This window comes from Pseudovirgaria hyperparasitica (genome assembly GCF_010093815.1).
Source record: "Pseudovirgaria hyperparasitica strain CBS 121739 unplaced genomic scaffold EJ05scaffold_15, whole genome shotgun sequence".
NCBI classification, from domain to species: domain Eukaryota; kingdom Fungi; phylum Ascomycota; class Dothideomycetes; order Acrospermales; family Acrospermaceae; genus Pseudovirgaria; species Pseudovirgaria hyperparasitica.
Window position 1 is genome coordinate 863,377 of NW_022985563.1, and position 16,642 is coordinate 880,018.

Genomic DNA, 16,642 nt, shown 5'->3' on the forward strand with positions numbered 1-16,642 from the left:
TATTACGTAATACGCTAGGCCTAATTAGGTAATCTTACCTATATAAGAAGTTAAGATAGATAAAATCCAGTTTATTAGGAAAACGCTTATATAAATCTTAGATTAGTAAATATTAGTAAGTATCTAAGACGAAGCGTAGAGAATAACTAAGGTCTTATAAGACTTAGGATAGGGATATAGAGATAGGTAACGATCTAGGTCGCTAAGGGTAGCTTCCTAGAGGGAAGGGATAATTATTAGGACTTAGCCTTAGGTAGGACCCGACCTATATATACCTTAGCTAATAGAGTTAGGAGGTGATGTAAAGGGCGGTAAATAGTTATGTACTAGATAGATCGGCGTCTCTTTATATATATACTCTTAGATTTCTACCGAAAGGGTTCGGTAGTAATTCGTTCTATAATAGAATACACCCTATTATTCTATCTAACTATACTACTATCTAATAACCCTATTCTTATAACTATACCATGAAATAGAATAGCCGGCATTGATCTCTTTCTACTTAAGCCTTAGATATAGATGTTATTAGTAGTATAACCTCTAGTAGACGATCCCATAGTAATAATCTTTAATATCGCGGTGTACCTTCCTTGAAGATCTTTAAAGAATTGAGTGTAATCCGTATAGCTATGGTACGCTGTAAACCAGCTCGTCCTAAGTACTACAATTGTACTTCAGCTTATATACTTTGGAGTGTGTCTTATATAATAGAATATAGGGGTTCAGTCCTTAATAGTATCTTATCTTCTTTAGTAGCGCTAAATAGATTAAGAATACTACTATATTATATAATCTCTAGCTTTTCTAAAGTTACTATAAAACTATTATTATCTAGGTCGACTATTAGCGTATTAAACAGAGTATATAATAATACATAGCTCTACTTTTAAGTAGCAATAGTTAGATATACTCTTGCTTATACTTATCGTATAGGAATACTCATCCTAGTAATAAGTAAAATAAGCTATATATAGTATATAGAGTTCTTCTTCTCTATTGAACCGCCTAATATCTTATATAAGATCTTTATCTAGTTTATATACGGGTACTAGGTCCTAAGGGGCCCCTAGGTGAAATGCTTCGGTCCTTTATAAAGGGCTTAAGAAACGTACTATACGATCAAGGCGTATTCTAAAGTCTCCTAGGAGTGCAAGCATGCCAAGGTACCCTACATTGCTTGTTAATAGTTATTTTTTATTATAGAAATAAGTATATAACGCTTACCATAGCTTGGTATACTATAGAGAGCTAAGGGCTACCGTATATTAATAAGAGCCTACTATGTACGAAGATAATTTAGCTTAGCGTCTTATAGATCTATTAGTATTAGATATCTCTAATTAGATATATCGAATATACTTTTAAACTCATCGGTCTATAAAAACTAAGTAAGTATAACTACGCTTAAAACTATAATTAGTCCCGCGCTCTTAGGCTCCGAAAGTAAAGTAAGAATAGAGGAACCATAGCTTATCTAGTCTAGCGTCGTAGTGGTTTCTCTTTTATATAGGCCGTAGATAGTTATAGTACTATATCTCTTATTATTACTAACATAAGTAATAGCGCGCCGGTCTAAGATAGTCCTATAGAGGGTAATTCTATATAACGGCTTTGTATTCTACTAGAAATGGTATTGTTTAATATCTAAATTAAGAAAGGTAAACTAAGGTATTGTATCTCTCTATCTATATAGATTTAGTGGCTATATTCTTATTAGTGGATCATTAGGTAAGCTTTGCTAGCGCCTATGGTCGTTGCAGAAGATACGCGTTACTCGGTCTCCTTAAGATAGCTCCTATATAACCTTTGTTACCCGTTCTATACGATCTATTATATCTAATACTATAATGGATATAACTAAGGTGTTACTACAATGGTAATTAAGATATATTATAATTTAACTTAGAGAGAGTAGGGATAAGCCGTATGGTTATAGCTTTAAGTATAGTCTTAAGCGAGGTCACGTGATACCCCTATACTAGTCTCTATCCGTCCCGGCTCCGTCATGTAATGCTAGAGACAAGGCAAAGCCGAAGTCTATAACAAATACCTTTTTAAAGGCTTCTTCTTCCGGGTTAGAAATCTTAAAGAGTTAATATAAAATGAGTCTTATATCTTTATCGTTCTAGAAGCCTTATATACGAGACTAAGCCCGCTATACTATATATATTACTTCGTTAACAGCTGGTTAAATATCTAAGGTATAACTATAACATAACCTATTAATATAATACTTTAGTACCGTAATAAAAGGAAGGTAAAGAAGATAAGCGGAGAGTAGAAATACTATTAGAGAAACCATTATAAAGTAGAACGAAAGTAATAAAGAACAAACATTCTGAGAAACTACTACTTATAACTTGAATATTATAATTCTATTAAAAAGCACGAGCGAGGGATTTTCTATCTCTCTAGACTAGTAAAACATCGAAGTTAACATGCTTAGTCTTAGCTTATTTTAAATGCCTCGTCCTTGGGAGCAGCTCCTATAGCGTTGTTAGCCTTAGACCTCTTCGAGGAAAGGCGTAGCACCTTAGCGTCCTCTTCGTAGAGGTCTAAGTTAACTAAAATAAAACCATATAGTAGCATCGTATCGCGATAACCTAAACCGGAAGGTTATTTAGGCGTGACGTGTCGCCGAAAATCGCCAAGCCCATGGATCTATCTCCGGCCACCTGGCTTATTCATTAAGTAACGACCCACCCAAACATTAATTACGTGTTTTCAACCTGCTATTTGTGTCTAATTTTGGGTGTGGGGTCTTATCCTTGTTTGTTACGTGCTTTCCTCGCCCTAGGGATGCATCTAGACGGCCTGCATCGCTTAATGAATCTTGCTTTGTATCCTTGATCGACCGGTTGATCCGTCTATAGCTTTTTCAGCGCGACTCTTAGCACGCGTCGCGCGTGTAACACACTACTTTTTCTCTTATTCTTTAAACTTACCTTTTCCCTAATATCTCTAGAACTAGAACTCTAGAAAGTTTTCTAATTATATATAAATATACCTCTATATAGTTTCTTACTTTCTATATAAGAAAATTAATAAAAAAAGAATAGACTAATTAGTTATTCTAAGAAAAGCTCTATAAAGTAGAGAACTATTAAAGTACTAAGGTACGTAGTAGAGAAAATAAGAAATTAGAGATTTTCTCTATTATCTATCTCTTTAAGACTCTTTAGTCTTTAAAAGAACATAAAAAGTATTCTTTAGATATAACTAAAAGTATATATAATCTTTTAATATCTTCTAGAGGCTTAATATTAGGGTTATTAAAGGAAATAGCGGTTTTTAAGAATAAGAGAAAAAGTGGTGTGTTACGCGCGCGACGCGTGCCAAGAGTCGCGCTGAAAAAGCTACAGACGGATGCCAACTAATTCTTGCCTCATAGATTCCTGCAGCCGCTGAGCACAGTGGGATACATGGGTGATGCCCGTCAGTCCCGCCCGAATGAACGATCGCACTCTTTACCAAACGTAACGTACCGAGGAAAGGAAACCTGCAATCTTCGCAGGCGCATTCTGTAGGGTGTGGTGAGTGGCATTGGTATCGTTGTTGACGCGATGAGACAGACACCGTTTTGCGTGTGTCCTGCTTTCGACGGATAGTGTGCTTACAGACTACCGCATCCATAGGCACCTCACTTGTATGAGGGTTCATCTCACTAAAACGACAATGATGCGCAGACTGTGTAATGAAAGAGTGCGGTAGCACACGAGCCTGTGCGTATATGTTTACACGTGAGGTAGTGCAATCACCGGGATTCTGGCTTATATGGCTAATTACCCCAGACATACAGATCCTGGAGCTGTGTATTTCTAGGTATGCGATCTCATACTTCCACCTAATTACAACCCAAGGATAGGAAGTCGGTTCCTCCCGTATCCAAAGTCTCCCCTCGTGTTCGCAAACTCCTGGAGTTGCTTCCACGAGTTCATCGTCTTGTGCATCTCCCACATTTCCCTGTCGGTCGTTGCGTTTCTGGTACCCTCTTGACCGTACATGGGTTCGTATGGTTTCCACGGTGTCTCATCGGCTTCACACGTCTCCCAGTCATGGCTTATGAATTCTCCTGGTGCGCTGGGAACTTTACCCCGGCTCAAGTAATCGCGGATCTTGGTCGTCATGCATCTGCTAACTGCGGCGAGAGTGCAATGGCCCTCAGTCTTCAGCTCGACGAGACCGGCGTCAACAAATTTCCGGGCCATCAGGTTACCCGCGACGAGAGGAGTCACGGGATCAAAAGTGTTGGACAGGAATAGTAATGGGAAGCGTGTTTTGATAGGCTTGGGTTTCTTTGTGGGATGATCGTCCCAGCGCATAGGGGGATCCTTGCTGGGTATGCTCCATCCAGAGCAGGTATCCATCAGTGTCATCCAGACATCAGCAAAGTTGGACGTTTCAGCAATCTTTCTGTGGCGCTCCTCAAGAATGGGTATCGTGTCGTTGAGAGGGTATCGCTTGTCGCCACACATGATGGCCAATTGTGAGTCAACCCCGACAGCGAGGCTAGGTGCGTGCTGAACCGAAGGCGTAGACGGGAACCCTTGTTCTTGGTATACCAGAAAGATAGTGTTCAGATAGCTTGCAATGTACGGAAAATTATGAATTGGTGCGTAGAGTGCTATAAAAAGCATACTCTTCACCCTCGGGTATTCGATGAGCGCAGGAACATGGCGCACCGGGTCTACGCCGTGAATTGGACTGTCCTTCAATGATTGGAAGATTATGTCTATGCGGGCACATATATCTGCCTCAGAGTCGCCCTTGCGATACAAGTCGCACCAGACACCGGCCTCATAGCAGTAGTGACAAAATTGGTTCACGATGTCATCGGTGTTAACAATACTTTCACTCCACGTCGGGCTAACGTAGTGGTCGGCATCCACTACGCCATCAAGGATGATGCGATGCACCCGATCTGGGAACATAGCGGCGAATGTGGCCCCAAGTAGAGTGCCGTAGCTGAAGCCCCAATAGACAAGTTTGCCTTCAGGGTCCTCATGAGCAGAGACGATGCATTCCTCGTCCTCGCAGCATCCAGACTTAGACCTGTGACTCGCGCATTGAGTTTGACGCCAGTCCTTCCAGGCATCGATGATGGAAACCATATCTTGGGCGACATTTGGGGTGGCTATATGACGAAGAAGGCTGTCTTCTCCCTGGATTGCATCCTTTTCGGCACAAGTTTGACCCAGGGCCCTATTACGGCTATCAATGTCCAGTGTAGAGCGGCTACTGTAGTTGAAGAGTCCGTGGCCGGCCAATTCGTTGGTATACAGTACGCGCTGCGAATCACCATATGCTCGATCATCGTTCGAGGGAACTTTGCCGTTCGATGGAAAGGCAAAGCAGTCAGCAGTGGGACGCGAGTAGCCTATGCCACGAGGATCAAAAGAAACTAAGTCGTAGTCGTCTCCAACAATCTGTTGAAGTTGCGGCGCCCTTCCTAGTAGAAATTCTACACCGGAACCTCCTGGACCTATTCGCCTGGTTATTAAGTGTTCTAATCGATGTGGCCAAGAAAGCCCCTCACCTCCAGGATTGAATAGCATCGGAGTCCTGGACCAGTGGACATCACTAGATGACCTGGCTGGATACATTACCAGTGCCAAGTCGACATGAGGGCTGCCAGACTTATTGAGCGGGCGATGATAATCCATGGGCACACGAAGTTTGGAGCACAAAAATCGTGGACCGAGTTCTTCATGACAAGGATACCACTTGAGGGTTGCACTTGCTTCTATCTGTCTACGAATTAGATTTCCATGTGGTGTTTGATATGGTGACTTTGACCTACCTTATCAAAATCAGGATATCTTGGCGACTGTTCAATGGCGTAGTTCATACTACTCCATAACCAGAGCCCGATAGTCATCAGTCCCAGTAGGACTGCAGCAACTAAGCGAACCGCCCGGTTTCTTTGCGATCGGTCCGTGGTCAGCGCAGCCCCGACATTGTGAATGCGGGCCGTCTCCGACAGAAACAGGTTCGTCTTCTCTGAGTCCATCAGTAGTCGGATGTCTTGGTATGATGATTCATTGGTATTTCTCGGAGAGTCATGCAAAAGAGGTGAGGTGTCAGAAGTGGGCAGCGACTCTTTATTAGATTGGCGGAGGCGGAATGTCGACAGGGGGCAAGTCAAGGTGCCCAGGTGGAGAACTGTAGTTGGCGCTACGCTGTTGTAGGAAATCATCGACTAATCAGCGCTGGAATTCTCTCGAAGCAGGAGTAGCAAAACAAATATGCATACGAAGCTGCGGACAATTGCTTCCCAATAATTGGTAATTTACTCTTGCAAACAAACGAATGCTTTCTTCAATGCTTCACGTGATATTTTCCGGACGACTCATCTATGTACAAAGGCCATCCGTCCATCTTGTTACTATCTCAGTAATATTTTGGCGAACGTATATTCGTGACAGCCTCCTATGCTGTAGACGCAAAAAGCCTATAACGATGTTGTGCTTGCAGAAAACAACGCCTTGGGGTATGCCATGAGATTGGCCGACAGGGTAACATAAACCACCAACTCCATGGAAACCCGCCTGTGTGCTCATGATGCAAATAATCGAACATTTAAGTCGACGCTTCCTGTGGCTATGACGCACCGGATTTGTACTTTACCCACAGCATCTTCTTTCTTTGATGGAGTTCCATTGGCTCCATTCGTGTCGCCATTAGTAGTTGCTGCACTATCTTTAGAGAGGCTTGGAGCCCACCGCATGCAACTGATAAAATGGCCGTGGGCATCTGCGACTATCTTAACACACTTCCCTTCTTGGTCTAGATCCCAACATCGGATCGTTTTGTCGTCGCTGGCAGACAGTAGATATTTGCCACCAGGATGCCAAACAAGTGCTCGTACCCAGTTATCATGGCCCACTAAAGTTTTAATTAGCGTTCCGCGTCCATCCCATATTTTGACGGTTTTGTCTCTTGAGCCCGTCGCAAGGAATTCAGCAGATGATGAGCTGGCCGGTGCTTTCTTTAAGCCAGCAAGAGATGCTAGATGTTTATATGATGCTGGTGGGGCCAGAGCTACGCACTCGATAGTGTGCTCGTGGCCGAGAAACGTGACTTTGGCCTCTCCCGATTGTGCGTCCCATAGTCTTGCTGTCTGATCTACTCCTGCAGAAAGCAGCCAGCGACCATCGAATGACGGGCAAACACTTCGGACCCAGTCAGAGTGACCTCGAATCGTCTTGACGCAGTATCCCGTTGTAACATCCCATATCCTCAGTGTGTGATCGCGTGAAGCCGAGACCAGAAGATTCCCAGAAGATGGTGCACCTGCTGCTCCAGAGGGGACAAAACGTATGCTGGACACGGAGTGGTCATGGCCAGGAAGAGTCCGTATATTCTTGTATTCGTCTGACGGATCCCATAGCTTGATCGTCAGATCTGAAGAACATGATGCCAATAGCGTACCTCCTCTTGGGCCTCCAAAGTCGACGTCTAGGACACCTTTCGTATGTCCTTTAACAGTCCGTTCCAATTCTCCAAGTTCCCAATCCCAAATCTTGATTGTTGTATCCTCAGACCCGGACGCAAGAGACGAGAATACGGGATGAAAAGCGACACAGGAGACTGGCGAACGATGCGATTGTAGGGTGTGTTGCGCGGGTGATCGCGGCAACCAGGCAGAAGGGTCTTGATTTCGGCGCATGAGTGACGTTGGTGTTGCAGAGTCTAATTCTTTCTGTAGTGTGGCACTGCGCGATTCCAGATCCATAATCTGTTCGACTCGGGTAATTAGATATCTTTATAGCCGCGCTACGTGGATTTTGCAAACCTTCTTCTGGAGCCTCACAACGCTCGTCCATTTCTTCTCCAACAAGCCCTCATACTTTTTACTCGTGACATCGTCGAATGTATCTCCAATCTCTATCTCTTCTCGTAGCGTCGCTGCCGTCTTGTTGAGTCCAGTAGCCGAAAGATATGCGATCATTGCCTTGTGCCTAAATGTGGTTAGTAAGTATTGTTACTAGGAGAATCACAACCAAAACATACAGCTCTTCGGCTTGCCGCGACGTTAGTAGCTGGGACATGCTTGGTCCCGCAACCTATTGGCATGCCTCGAGAAAAGAAGAGAGACGTGGATGCAGTGACTACTTCAAACGAAGACAGTCGGAGGATGTGTAGTCTGTGGTGTCGTTGACCAGACCGGAGGCGGTCTATGAGTGGGGTGGACAACCGCTTCGCGACGACGCGAAACGGTCGGATATATCTGCACCTGCCTGCACAAACGCGACAGACAACAATGCCAGCTCGTCAGTGAACTAGTGAATGTCGTATGTGACAGAAGAGCTATGGGCAGAACATGTATGTGGAAGGGCGAAATTGGGCAGTACAAGAGAAGGGAGCAGATGACGTTAACCGTTGAATGGATACCCCCTCCCCCCTGCGCTGGTTGGGTGCGATTTTGTTAGTTGGGTTGGCCGCGAAACCAGGGTCAAGCGACTTTTGTCAACACCACGCTTAAGCCTCTTTGCTACTCCACCAAACAACCCAACGACACTCCGTATTTCTATACTCATACCCAACTTATCCCTAAGAGTGCGCCTCTGGTGCTATTGAACCTTCGCTCGCGATTCCGGTAATAAGAGTACTGAGCGAAGGATCCAGGCCGTTGCTCATTCGTACAGTACGTCGAACCCCAAGCCGTTACTTCCTCGCGCGCAATGCGATCTCGCTATTCAAGCGGATGTGTTGAGGGCAAAGTAACTCGTCCTTGTACCCTGCTTTGCTGTGTCGCAGTCATGCACAAGAGTCTTATATTCAGGCCGCTAAGACATTTATCAGGACTCCGGTTAAGCCCACAGAAAACCCCGCCTCGTCCGCCTTTACCCTCACAACAGTTCGTCGCAACTATGGCGGATGGTGAGGATGATTTCAGTCAACTTCCTCTGTCAGACCAGTTCATACATAAGAACTGGAAAGCTCGAAAAGGTGGATATGAAGCTGCCACCAAAGCCTTTGATGTGGCCCAGACAGAGAATGATCCACTAGTGAGACAATTTGTGTCTGACTCGGGAATCTGGAAGGGAGTTGTAGCAGATTCAAATGTTGCGGCACAACAGGAAGGTTTGGCTGCACTGTGCTCATTTCTTCAGATCGCGGGCAAGGACGGCTGCACGAGGTAGGAACAAGGGTTTATAGGATCCAGTCGATAGCTGCGTACTGATAATAAGCAGGACAAGGAAAGAGACCATTGCACCCATTGTCGAAAAAGGTCTCACAGGACGACCTGCTGCAAAGCAAAGAGCACAAGAGGCTATATTACTATATATCGAGCTTGATAAGGCAGATCCCATTATTGAAGAGCTCCTCGCCCTGCTTTCGCATAAGCAACCAAAGGTCATCGCTGCAACTCTAGGCGCTCTCACTGCTGCTTATCACGCTTATGGGTGTAAAACTATCGATCCTAAGCAGACCCTGAAAGTGCTTCCAAAGGTGTACGGACATGCGGACAAAAATGTACGAGCGGCCGCACAAGAGCTCACTGTCGAATTTTACAGGTGGCTCAAGGACTCAATGAAGCCATTATTCTGGAATGATCTCAAGCCCGTGCAGCAGCAGGACCTCGATAAATTGTTCGAGAAAGTAAAAGATGAGCCAACTCCGAGACAAGAACGACTGCTCCGGACTCAACAAGCTGCTCCCCCGCCAGCAGCTGCAGTCGCAGGTCCAGGTGGCGGTGACGAGGGCTATGAGGACGAACTACCTGAAGAGGCCGAGGACCTCGAGCTAGCAGTAGATGTGATGCCAAAGGTACCTAAGGACTTCGAGGAGAGACTAGGCTCGTCCAAGTGGAAAGATAGGAAAGAAGCCCTCGACGAACTTCACACTGCAATCAACGTACAAAAAATGGAAGAAGGTCCTTTTGACAATATCATGCGGGGGCTCGCCAAATCGATGAAGGATGCCAATATTGCGGTCGTTACAGTGGCAGCTAATTGTATTGAACTCTTCGGCCGGGGACTGAGACGTAGCTTCGCGAAGTACCGATCCACTGTTATGGGTCCCATGATGGAAAGACTCAAAGAGAAGAAACAAGCTGTGGCTGATGCCATCGGCTCGGCTTTGGACGCCGTGTTTGCATCGACAAGTTTTAATGACTGCCTAGAAGAGATTTTAGAGTTCCTCAAACATAAGAATCCCCAGGTAAAGTTGGAGTCGACAAAATTCCTCATTCGGTGTTTGAAGAGCACGAAAGCCGCGCCGGAACTCGCTCAAGTCAAGTCCATTGCAGATGCTTCAACCAAGCTTCTCACCGAGAGTCAGGAGGTTCAGCGAAATGCCGGCGCAGAAGTGCTTGGTACTCTTTGGAAAATCATGGGTGACCGCATCATGAACGCACATCTCGAGGGACTTGATGAGATCCGGAAGACCAAGATAAAGGAGTATCACGACGCCGCTGAAGTTAAGGCTAAGTACAAGCCAAAAGCTGCAGTGCCTCCAAAGCCGGCACCTGCTGCAGCTGGCAAGAGGCCGGTTGGCAAAAAACCTATGGCGAAAAAGCCAACGCCCGCTGCAGCACCTCCAGCTGAAGATACAGCGCCTCTAGCACCGAAACCGACCAGCCGCCCTGGGGTGTCAAAACTAGGTCCACCCAAGTCAGGTCTCACAGCGCCGTCAGGTTTAAGGGCACCTGGACTTGCAAAGAAGGCACCTGGCCTACCTCTGCCAGGCACTTCGACAGCTTCACCTAAACGGCAGGGCTTTATTGGCGCCCCCGCGACTCGCGAGCTTAGCCCGGAGGAGGAGGATTATGCACCCCCAGCGGCACCTAAATTTGGTCTCGGTCGAGGTCTGGCAGGGAGACCGCTTGGTAAGCCAGCAGTATCCGAGGCTCCACCACCTCCTGTGGTCTCGGGACTCGCAGCTGCTGACCGAGCCGAACTTGATGAACTCCGAATGGAGGTTGAACGCCTACGGAAACAGACGGAAGACCTAAGATCGGATCGTACCAGACTGTCGTCACAAATACACGAGCTTCAAAATCAAAACGCTCAGCTCATTGAGGATCATACACGCGATGTGCTAAGCATCAAAGCCAAGGAAACACAGCTGGTACGTGCAAGGTCTGATGCTGACGCTGCCGAGCAGCTCGTGGCCACTCAGCAGCGGGAAGTAGACCGCTTGAAACGCGAGCTCAGCCGACAGATCCGCGCAACCTCTCCTGCCCCATACGATGCAAGTGAGCAGATTCTGTCTGACACTGGTATGAATGGATCTGTTGGTGGTCGTTTTGGTGACAGTGGTTATGAAGGTGCCGCTGTAGGTCGGTACCGTGCCAGCAGGACTTACGGAGGAGCAGGCGCTGCCAGTCCTGGAGGGGAAGGTAAGGAGAACTTTAGTGATGGAAGATCTTCGAAGCTGAGTCCGCTACGCGGTTCAGGTTCAGGATTTAGAGCATCTGCCTCCATTTCGTCTAGCTCTGGTGGTAGAGCATCTCCTGCAGACATGGGCGCCAGCACAAACGGCGCAGAGAGCTGGAAGAGGGCTGCAGAAGTCACTCAGAACCTCAAGGAGAGAATAGCATTGATGAAGGTCAGTTACAACGGTTTACACGATCGACATACCAGTTAACGGGATTTCAGGCAAAGCAAGCTGCTCGGAATCAAGGGCAGTAGTTCAAGAGGTCTTGCGTTTATGATGGCATTTGCGCTGGCGTTAGGGTCGACGAATGATGTATGGATGGTGATGAAGAGCGTCGGACAAACTGTATGACAGGGAAATGCTTTTTGTTTGTTCCGTTTCCGAATGACTGACATCTGGTGTCGTCTTGTAGCATTCAGATGGTGCCGAACCTGGTAGAGCGCTGGAGTAGCATTATACCAATACTTTTTTCTGGGGCGTTGGTCTTAGGATTTAGGACCGTCCACAGAGCTTATTTTGAATTTGTTAACCTTTTTCGAGTTGGTGACAATTCATTGCCTCATTGCCTTAGCTGTGGAACTCTAGGCTTGATAGTAGTGACTTACCTACCCCCGGGCAGTCGGTCCACCACCGACGTCATCAATGCGCGTCACAATATTCGAGGTGGAATCCCAACTCCAAACCGCTTCATGGCTCCGTCACTCCTTATCCGCCACGGTCTACAATGCGACCCATTGTCTCCTAATGATGGACCAAATCTAGCAGCTCCGTCTACTGAGATCTCCTTTCAACCACAATGATATCTTGTACACGAGCCGTTCCACGAACGCTCCTGTGTTTCAGAACTGGACTGCACTCAGGCCATACACATATTAAAAGCAGAACTGCTACCTGCGGTCCGCGACGCACCCCAGCGAGAACGTTCGCATCTTCGCAAATCGTTCTCATCTCTGAGCCTCACGACTCGTCTTATTCGCAACCAGCTGCCAATCTCAGCCAAAACGTCACGGATGAAGAGAAAAACCACTACCATGAAGCTGTTGTCGCGAGTAAGGAGAAGCAGATACGGACACCATGGCACCGAGAAGGATCGGATAAAGCCCCCGTAGCACGTCAAAGGAGTGCTGGAGCTATGACGAAAGGCATGATTTCGTGGGCGAATTCCTCTTCCCCCGCCATCTGCCATTTCTGCTTGAAAGCTAACAGTCTACGATAGGGAAACTTTTAACCACGCCATCGCGAATGCTAAAGTTGATTCTTCCCCTAACGACGAAGGACGTAAACACAGATCGCAAAGATGTCGAGCCTCTTGCACTCTTGGTTCATCCCCAACAACCTCTCTCTTATCTAGAACGCCTTATACAGTCTGAACTTCCAATTCTTGAAATCGATAACAAAGAGAAAATTCCAGCTGTCTACTTCCGAGCTGAAGACTCTACCGACAGTGCCATCGAACACAAAAAAAAGATTAACAGAGAAGCCACGCAACAAGAACCCGAAGAAGAGCGCACCGACGAACAAGACGATGACGCCCAACATCTCGAAAAAGCCGATGAGATCAAGATTGATGGCAAGACAGAACGCACCGGGAAGATCAACAAGAAAGACTCCACGATTGCCAATAAACTTCGAGGTGGTCCCGGCGAGGGTGGGGTTGAATCTTACTCCGGCCTCGGCCACGAAAACTCATCCTCGCACGAGCGCAAGTTTGTGCGCTGGTCCTCGAGCACCGAGATTGGCGACTTTATTCGAGATGCTGCGCGCGGCAAAGAGTTCGCCGTCGAGATAGAGGGAGCGCCAGCAGATATTCGCGTCGGCGTACCAAGTTTCGGTGATCGCACTTACTATTTGCGTATGCGCTTGCGGAAGACTGCGAAGAAATTAAGCACTCTGGCGGATTTGAAAAATGAGTGTGATCATATCGCGCATCGCCATGCGCAACGTGTCGCGTTCAGCGGGTTCTTCGGGCTATGTGGATGGTGGGGTGTAGTTTCGTGGTTGACGTTTGCGACGGAACTGGGATGGGATACGATGGAGCCCGTAACATATCTCGTGGGTCTTTCGACGCTGATTGGGGGTTACGTGTGGTTCTTGTATCACAACCGCGAGGTGTCCTATCGATCGGCGATGAACATCACCATCTCACGGCGGCAGCAAAAGTTGTACTCGTCAAAAGGGTTTGATGTGGACAAATGGCAGCACCTGATCGAGGAGGGTAATGCCCTGAGGAAGGAAATCAAGGCGGTTGCGGATGAATACGATGTCGAGTGGGACGAACAGAGGGACGAAAAAGACGAGAAAGTCATGAAAGCTCTTCGAGAGGAGCGGGAGAAGAAAAAAGAGAGGAAAAAGGACAAAGAGGAGGAAGAGAAAGATGATGAGTGAGGAGCATATGTGAAGGCTAAACCTATTGCAACAACATCTTGAAGGCATGCCTATCAACGGGGATTCACAGCGAGGCGTCTGAGGTCTGCATAGAGAAGTAAAACGAGTCAGAGCTTATTTAATAGTGCAATCAACAGGGAGAGAACATGATCATCGCTGCTATGTTACTATTGTGCAGATCTCGCGTGTCTTGGCGATCAGAAGATACAAGTACTGTTTCAGAGTTCAGGGAAGGTAGCATGTCCTGTCCCCCATATGCTGTCTTTTGTTGTGTTATAAAGTGTCATCTGTCCTAGTCTGATCTAGGATATGTATATTGAAACCCGAATAGCAAGCCCAACAGCTTCCACACAAACCTCTACAGCCTTCACGCTTGTTCATCATGCCTTCCAGATTCATAAGTCAGTGAGAGGATTTTTAAAGGTGAGGAGAAGATTGAACACAGGCCACCGTATTCGTAATAGCCAATCGGAACCAGAGCCCTGATAGTTCTATTCATGGACTAATGCATCTGTCATTTCCTTAGAACCTGAGTCGGCTTAGCACTTTTCAATTTCACGCATGTACTCACACACCTCTATTAGATAGCTATCCCACCTCTCTACCTCTATATAAGGGTTTATATAATAAAATATCTATATAGACTTATAGAGTAAAGTAAGGCGATTAATCCTATATATTTTTTAAGCTCTATACCCCCTAATCTATTCTATAATAAGAGGGTCTAGTTTCTTAGAGGAGAGGAGGAAGGTGGTTTTCCTAGAACCTAACGTAGTTTTCGCACGGGCCCTCTTCTAAGAACCTTTTAAAATTCTTCTCTATCCCTTTAAGGAGACCTTATAAGAATAAGATAACCTTATAGAAGGATAGAAATATATTTAATTACTTATTATATCTACTTTTTAAAGCTCCTATACACTTAGAATAGGTATAGAAAGAGCTCTAGGTAGAAAGATGGGAGAGAGAACACGCGTGCACTAGTGCTAGCGACTCAGGTTCAGGAAAACGACGGATAGAACCGGATCCGGGCTAGCCCAACCGCGATCGGCGCGCCCTTCGTATCTTCTTCAAGTCATGAATGCAGCACATCATGTCAACATAACCAGCTTCTCGGGTTCTACCATACCCACAATTCCGTTTTGTGTCAACTATGCATCCCAATAATACTCTTCAGAGCCATGCTGATGCCTCTGATCTTGCGATAAACCCAATTTATCTGCGCATGTCCCCCTCCAAGCTCAGTGGCACCCACTTCCCCGCACGGAATGTTGGAGCTCTACCTGCACTGACAGTCACTGCAGAGGTACGATCTAATACAGCACGACACGGGCATTCAAGTGGTATGAGCAGTCTGAGTGGGCTGAGTAGCCATTGGAGCGTAACCTCAATCCCCTCCAGGCCAAGGCATGTCGCGGGTCAATTTTCATCTTATAACGAATCTACCGCTGTTCTACAACCGCTTGGGACGAAACACCAGCGAGCGAAGTCCGCCGGGTCGTCGACAACTGTGTCCTCGCAACCGGTAGTCGTTCGTACGTACATGGGCAGTCGCGGCTCTTCACGAAACGGAAGCCCACATCCGACAACAATACCGCGCAACATGTCTCGACGGAGTCACTTGCCACCTACGAATGAGTTCAGCTTCGACGCTGTGTTAAGAGCTGTTGAACCCGAGATACAAAGCGCCATCGATGCAATTGCCGAAATATGTGCGCGCAGCAGGATGAGCTTGGCAGATGAACACGAAGCACATATACCACCTCAGGGCGAGATTCGAGAAAGCGAGCCCAGCTGGATAGGAAGACAGCACGGCGGACGGCAAGGGTGGCGGATGACGCAGGGGACGTTGACTGCTGTGCCTGAGGCGTCAAGTAGTAGTGAAAGACTAGCTGGTGGGAGCAAGGCCAGCAGTGAATCTGGCAAAGGGAAGAACTCGGCTTACGGTAGCTTGAAAGAAATCATTACGGGGAAACAAGTTGGACACTGGTCTGAGGGCGAAGGGGATGCAAGTGAAAGCACGTTTGTGGGCGAGGCTTCTTCTTCTAAAAAATATGGACAGTATGTCACGAAAACCGGAAATGAGTGTCAAAACACGCCGTCTACGGCGTTGATATCGCCAGCAACGGCTTCCAAACAGCTTTCTTTTGACACTCCCACTGCAGAGCCTCTCACACTGGCCGATCCGCTGGTCTTTACTTCGTCTTCAGGGCCAGGAAAGCCACGACTTCATGGGCGATCTGGATCTGGCTCTCTTACTTCTTGGCTGCCGTGGCCGCGCTTTCCTGCAATCTCAGGCCCAGCGTCAGGAAATTCAGAGCGTCTTCAAGCCGAGACTAGGCTCAAGAGCCTTCTGCAAAACACGACAGCTCCAATTACCTGAATTGAGACCATAAATATCATAGTGCAAACCTGCGGAAGTATGGATTAACAGACACTGTTAATTTAAAGCATGTTCAGATAAAACGACACCTTTCAAATCTGGAACGATTACTAGCGCCATAGCCTAGGCTAGAAAAGGGAAGTGTCGAGCCTACAACATAATGTTTCAATGCTACCGTATAGCGTCATATGCGTGTAGGGCTGACTGACTACTATTAATACCTGCTACGGCCAGCACAGCTATGAGAGCAGGATTTGAGCGATGGCTGGTCCGGGACATCACGTTTTCATTGGTGCTGGTGCTGGTGCTGATACTGGTGTTGGTCCACTGGCGTCCACGGCATGGGTCCATCAAAACTGCAACGCTAAAATTAGACTGAAACACTCACGGCGGAGGGCGGTGGGCAGCAGGAGATCATAGCCCTGTCGTTTGTTTCCTCCGCTGGTATCTGTCCTGAAACAAAGATGCATCAATACAGTCGTTTGTGCG

General features: G+C 46.8%; 5 protein-coding genes across 5 annotated transcripts; 3 read left to right on the forward strand and 2 right to left on the reverse strand.

Annotated features, from left to right (window-relative positions):
• Positions 1 to 3,696: 3,696 nt before the first annotated feature.
• On the reverse strand, positions 3,697 to 6,090 carry EJ05DRAFT_468730 (alpha/beta-hydrolase). Its single transcript, XM_033742880.1, has 3 exons — positions 5,804 to 6,090; positions 5,540 to 5,750; positions 3,697 to 5,485 (listed from the first exon to the last, which is right to left on the reverse strand). Exons 1-3 carry the CDS (start codon positions 6,011 to 6,013, stop codon positions 3,852 to 3,854), a joined length of 2,055 nt encoding a protein of 684 aa, XP_033597382.1. The 5' UTR covers positions 6,014 to 6,090; the 3' UTR covers positions 3,697 to 3,851.
• A 182-nt stretch (positions 6,091 to 6,272) lies between these two features.
• EJ05DRAFT_468733 (platelet-activating factor acetylhydrolase IB alpha subunit) lies at positions 6,273 to 8,384 on the reverse strand. Its single transcript, XM_033742881.1, has 3 exons — positions 8,017 to 8,384; positions 7,799 to 7,964; positions 6,273 to 7,741 (listed from the first exon to the last, which is right to left on the reverse strand). The coding sequence occupies exons 1-3, from the start codon at positions 8,052 to 8,054 to the stop codon at positions 6,560 to 6,562; spliced, it is 1,386 nt and encodes a 461-aa protein (XP_033597383.1). The 5' UTR covers positions 8,055 to 8,384; the 3' UTR covers positions 6,273 to 6,559.
• A 99-nt stretch (positions 8,385 to 8,483) lies between these two features.
• On the forward strand, positions 8,484 to 11,921 carry EJ05DRAFT_456443 (ARM repeat-containing protein). Its single transcript, XM_033742489.1, has 4 exons — positions 8,484 to 8,650; positions 8,809 to 9,145; positions 9,201 to 11,559; positions 11,610 to 11,921. Exons 2-4 carry the CDS (start codon positions 8,877 to 8,879, stop codon positions 11,640 to 11,642), a joined length of 2,661 nt encoding a protein of 886 aa, XP_033597384.1. The 5' UTR covers positions 8,484 to 8,650; positions 8,809 to 8,876; the 3' UTR covers positions 11,643 to 11,921.
• Positions 11,922 to 12,030: 109 nt separating this feature from the next.
• EJ05DRAFT_533124 (uncharacterized protein) lies at positions 12,031 to 14,125 on the forward strand (the record flags this gene model as incomplete). The annotated part of the gene is made up of 3 exons (XM_033749109.1): positions 12,031 to 12,105; positions 12,344 to 12,530; positions 12,605 to 14,125. The coding sequence occupies 3 exons, from the start codon at positions 12,031 to 12,033 to the stop codon at positions 13,771 to 13,773; spliced, it is 1,431 nt and encodes a 476-aa protein (XP_033597385.1). The 3' UTR covers positions 13,774 to 14,125.
• Positions 14,126 to 14,841: 716 nt separating this feature from the next.
• Positions 14,842 to 16,360, forward strand: EJ05DRAFT_138513 (uncharacterized protein). The gene has a single exon (XM_033739210.1). The coding sequence runs from the start codon at positions 14,924 to 14,926 to the stop codon at positions 16,151 to 16,153; it is 1,230 nt and encodes a 409-aa protein (XP_033597386.1). The 5' UTR covers positions 14,842 to 14,923; the 3' UTR covers positions 16,154 to 16,360.
• Positions 16,361 to 16,642: the final 282 nt, after the last annotated feature.

What these genes read in the sequence shown, in the direction of transcription:
- EJ05DRAFT_468730 (XM_033742880.1), bottom strand. Translation starts at nt 6,013, where the DNA reads ATGGACTCAGAGAAGACGAACCTGTTTCTGTCGGAGACGGCCCGCATT. An exon ending in GATATCCTGATTTTGATAAG is followed by an intron (nt 5,751 to 5,803) that starts GTAGGTCAAAGT and finishes ATTCGTAGACAG; the next exon opens with ATAGAAGCAAGTGCAACCCT. An exon ending in GATGCTATTCAATCCTGGAG is followed by an intron (nt 5,486 to 5,539) that starts GTGAGGGGCTTT and finishes CCAGGCGAATAG; the next exon opens with GTCCAGGAGGTTCCGGTGTA.
- EJ05DRAFT_468733 (XM_033742881.1), bottom strand. Translation starts at nt 8,054, where the DNA reads ATGTCCCAGCTACTAACGTCGCGGCAAGCCGAAGAGCT. An exon ending in TCGCGGCAAGCCGAAGAGCT is followed by an intron (nt 7,965 to 8,016) that starts GTATGTTTTGGT and finishes AACCACATTTAG; the next exon opens with GCACAAGGCAATGATCGCAT. An exon ending in TTGTGAGGCTCCAGAAGAAG is followed by an intron (nt 7,742 to 7,798) that starts GTTTGCAAAATC and finishes CGAGTCGAACAG; the next exon opens with ATTATGGATCTGGAATCGCG.
- EJ05DRAFT_456443 (XM_033742489.1), top strand. Translation starts at nt 8,877, where the DNA reads ATGGCGGATGGTGAGGATGATTTCAGTCAACTTCCTCTGTCAGACCAG. An exon ending in GGCAAGGACGGCTGCACGAG is followed by an intron (nt 9,146 to 9,200) that starts GTAGGAACAAGG and finishes GATAATAAGCAG; the next exon opens with GACAAGGAAAGAGACCATTG. An exon ending in AGAGAATAGCATTGATGAAG is followed by an intron (nt 11,560 to 11,609) that starts GTCAGTTACAAC and finishes ACGGGATTTCAG; the next exon opens with GCAAAGCAAGCTGCTCGGAA.
- EJ05DRAFT_138513 (XM_033739210.1), top strand. Translation starts at nt 14,924, where the DNA reads ATGCATCCCAATAATACTCTTCAGAGCCATGCTGATGCCTCTGATCTT.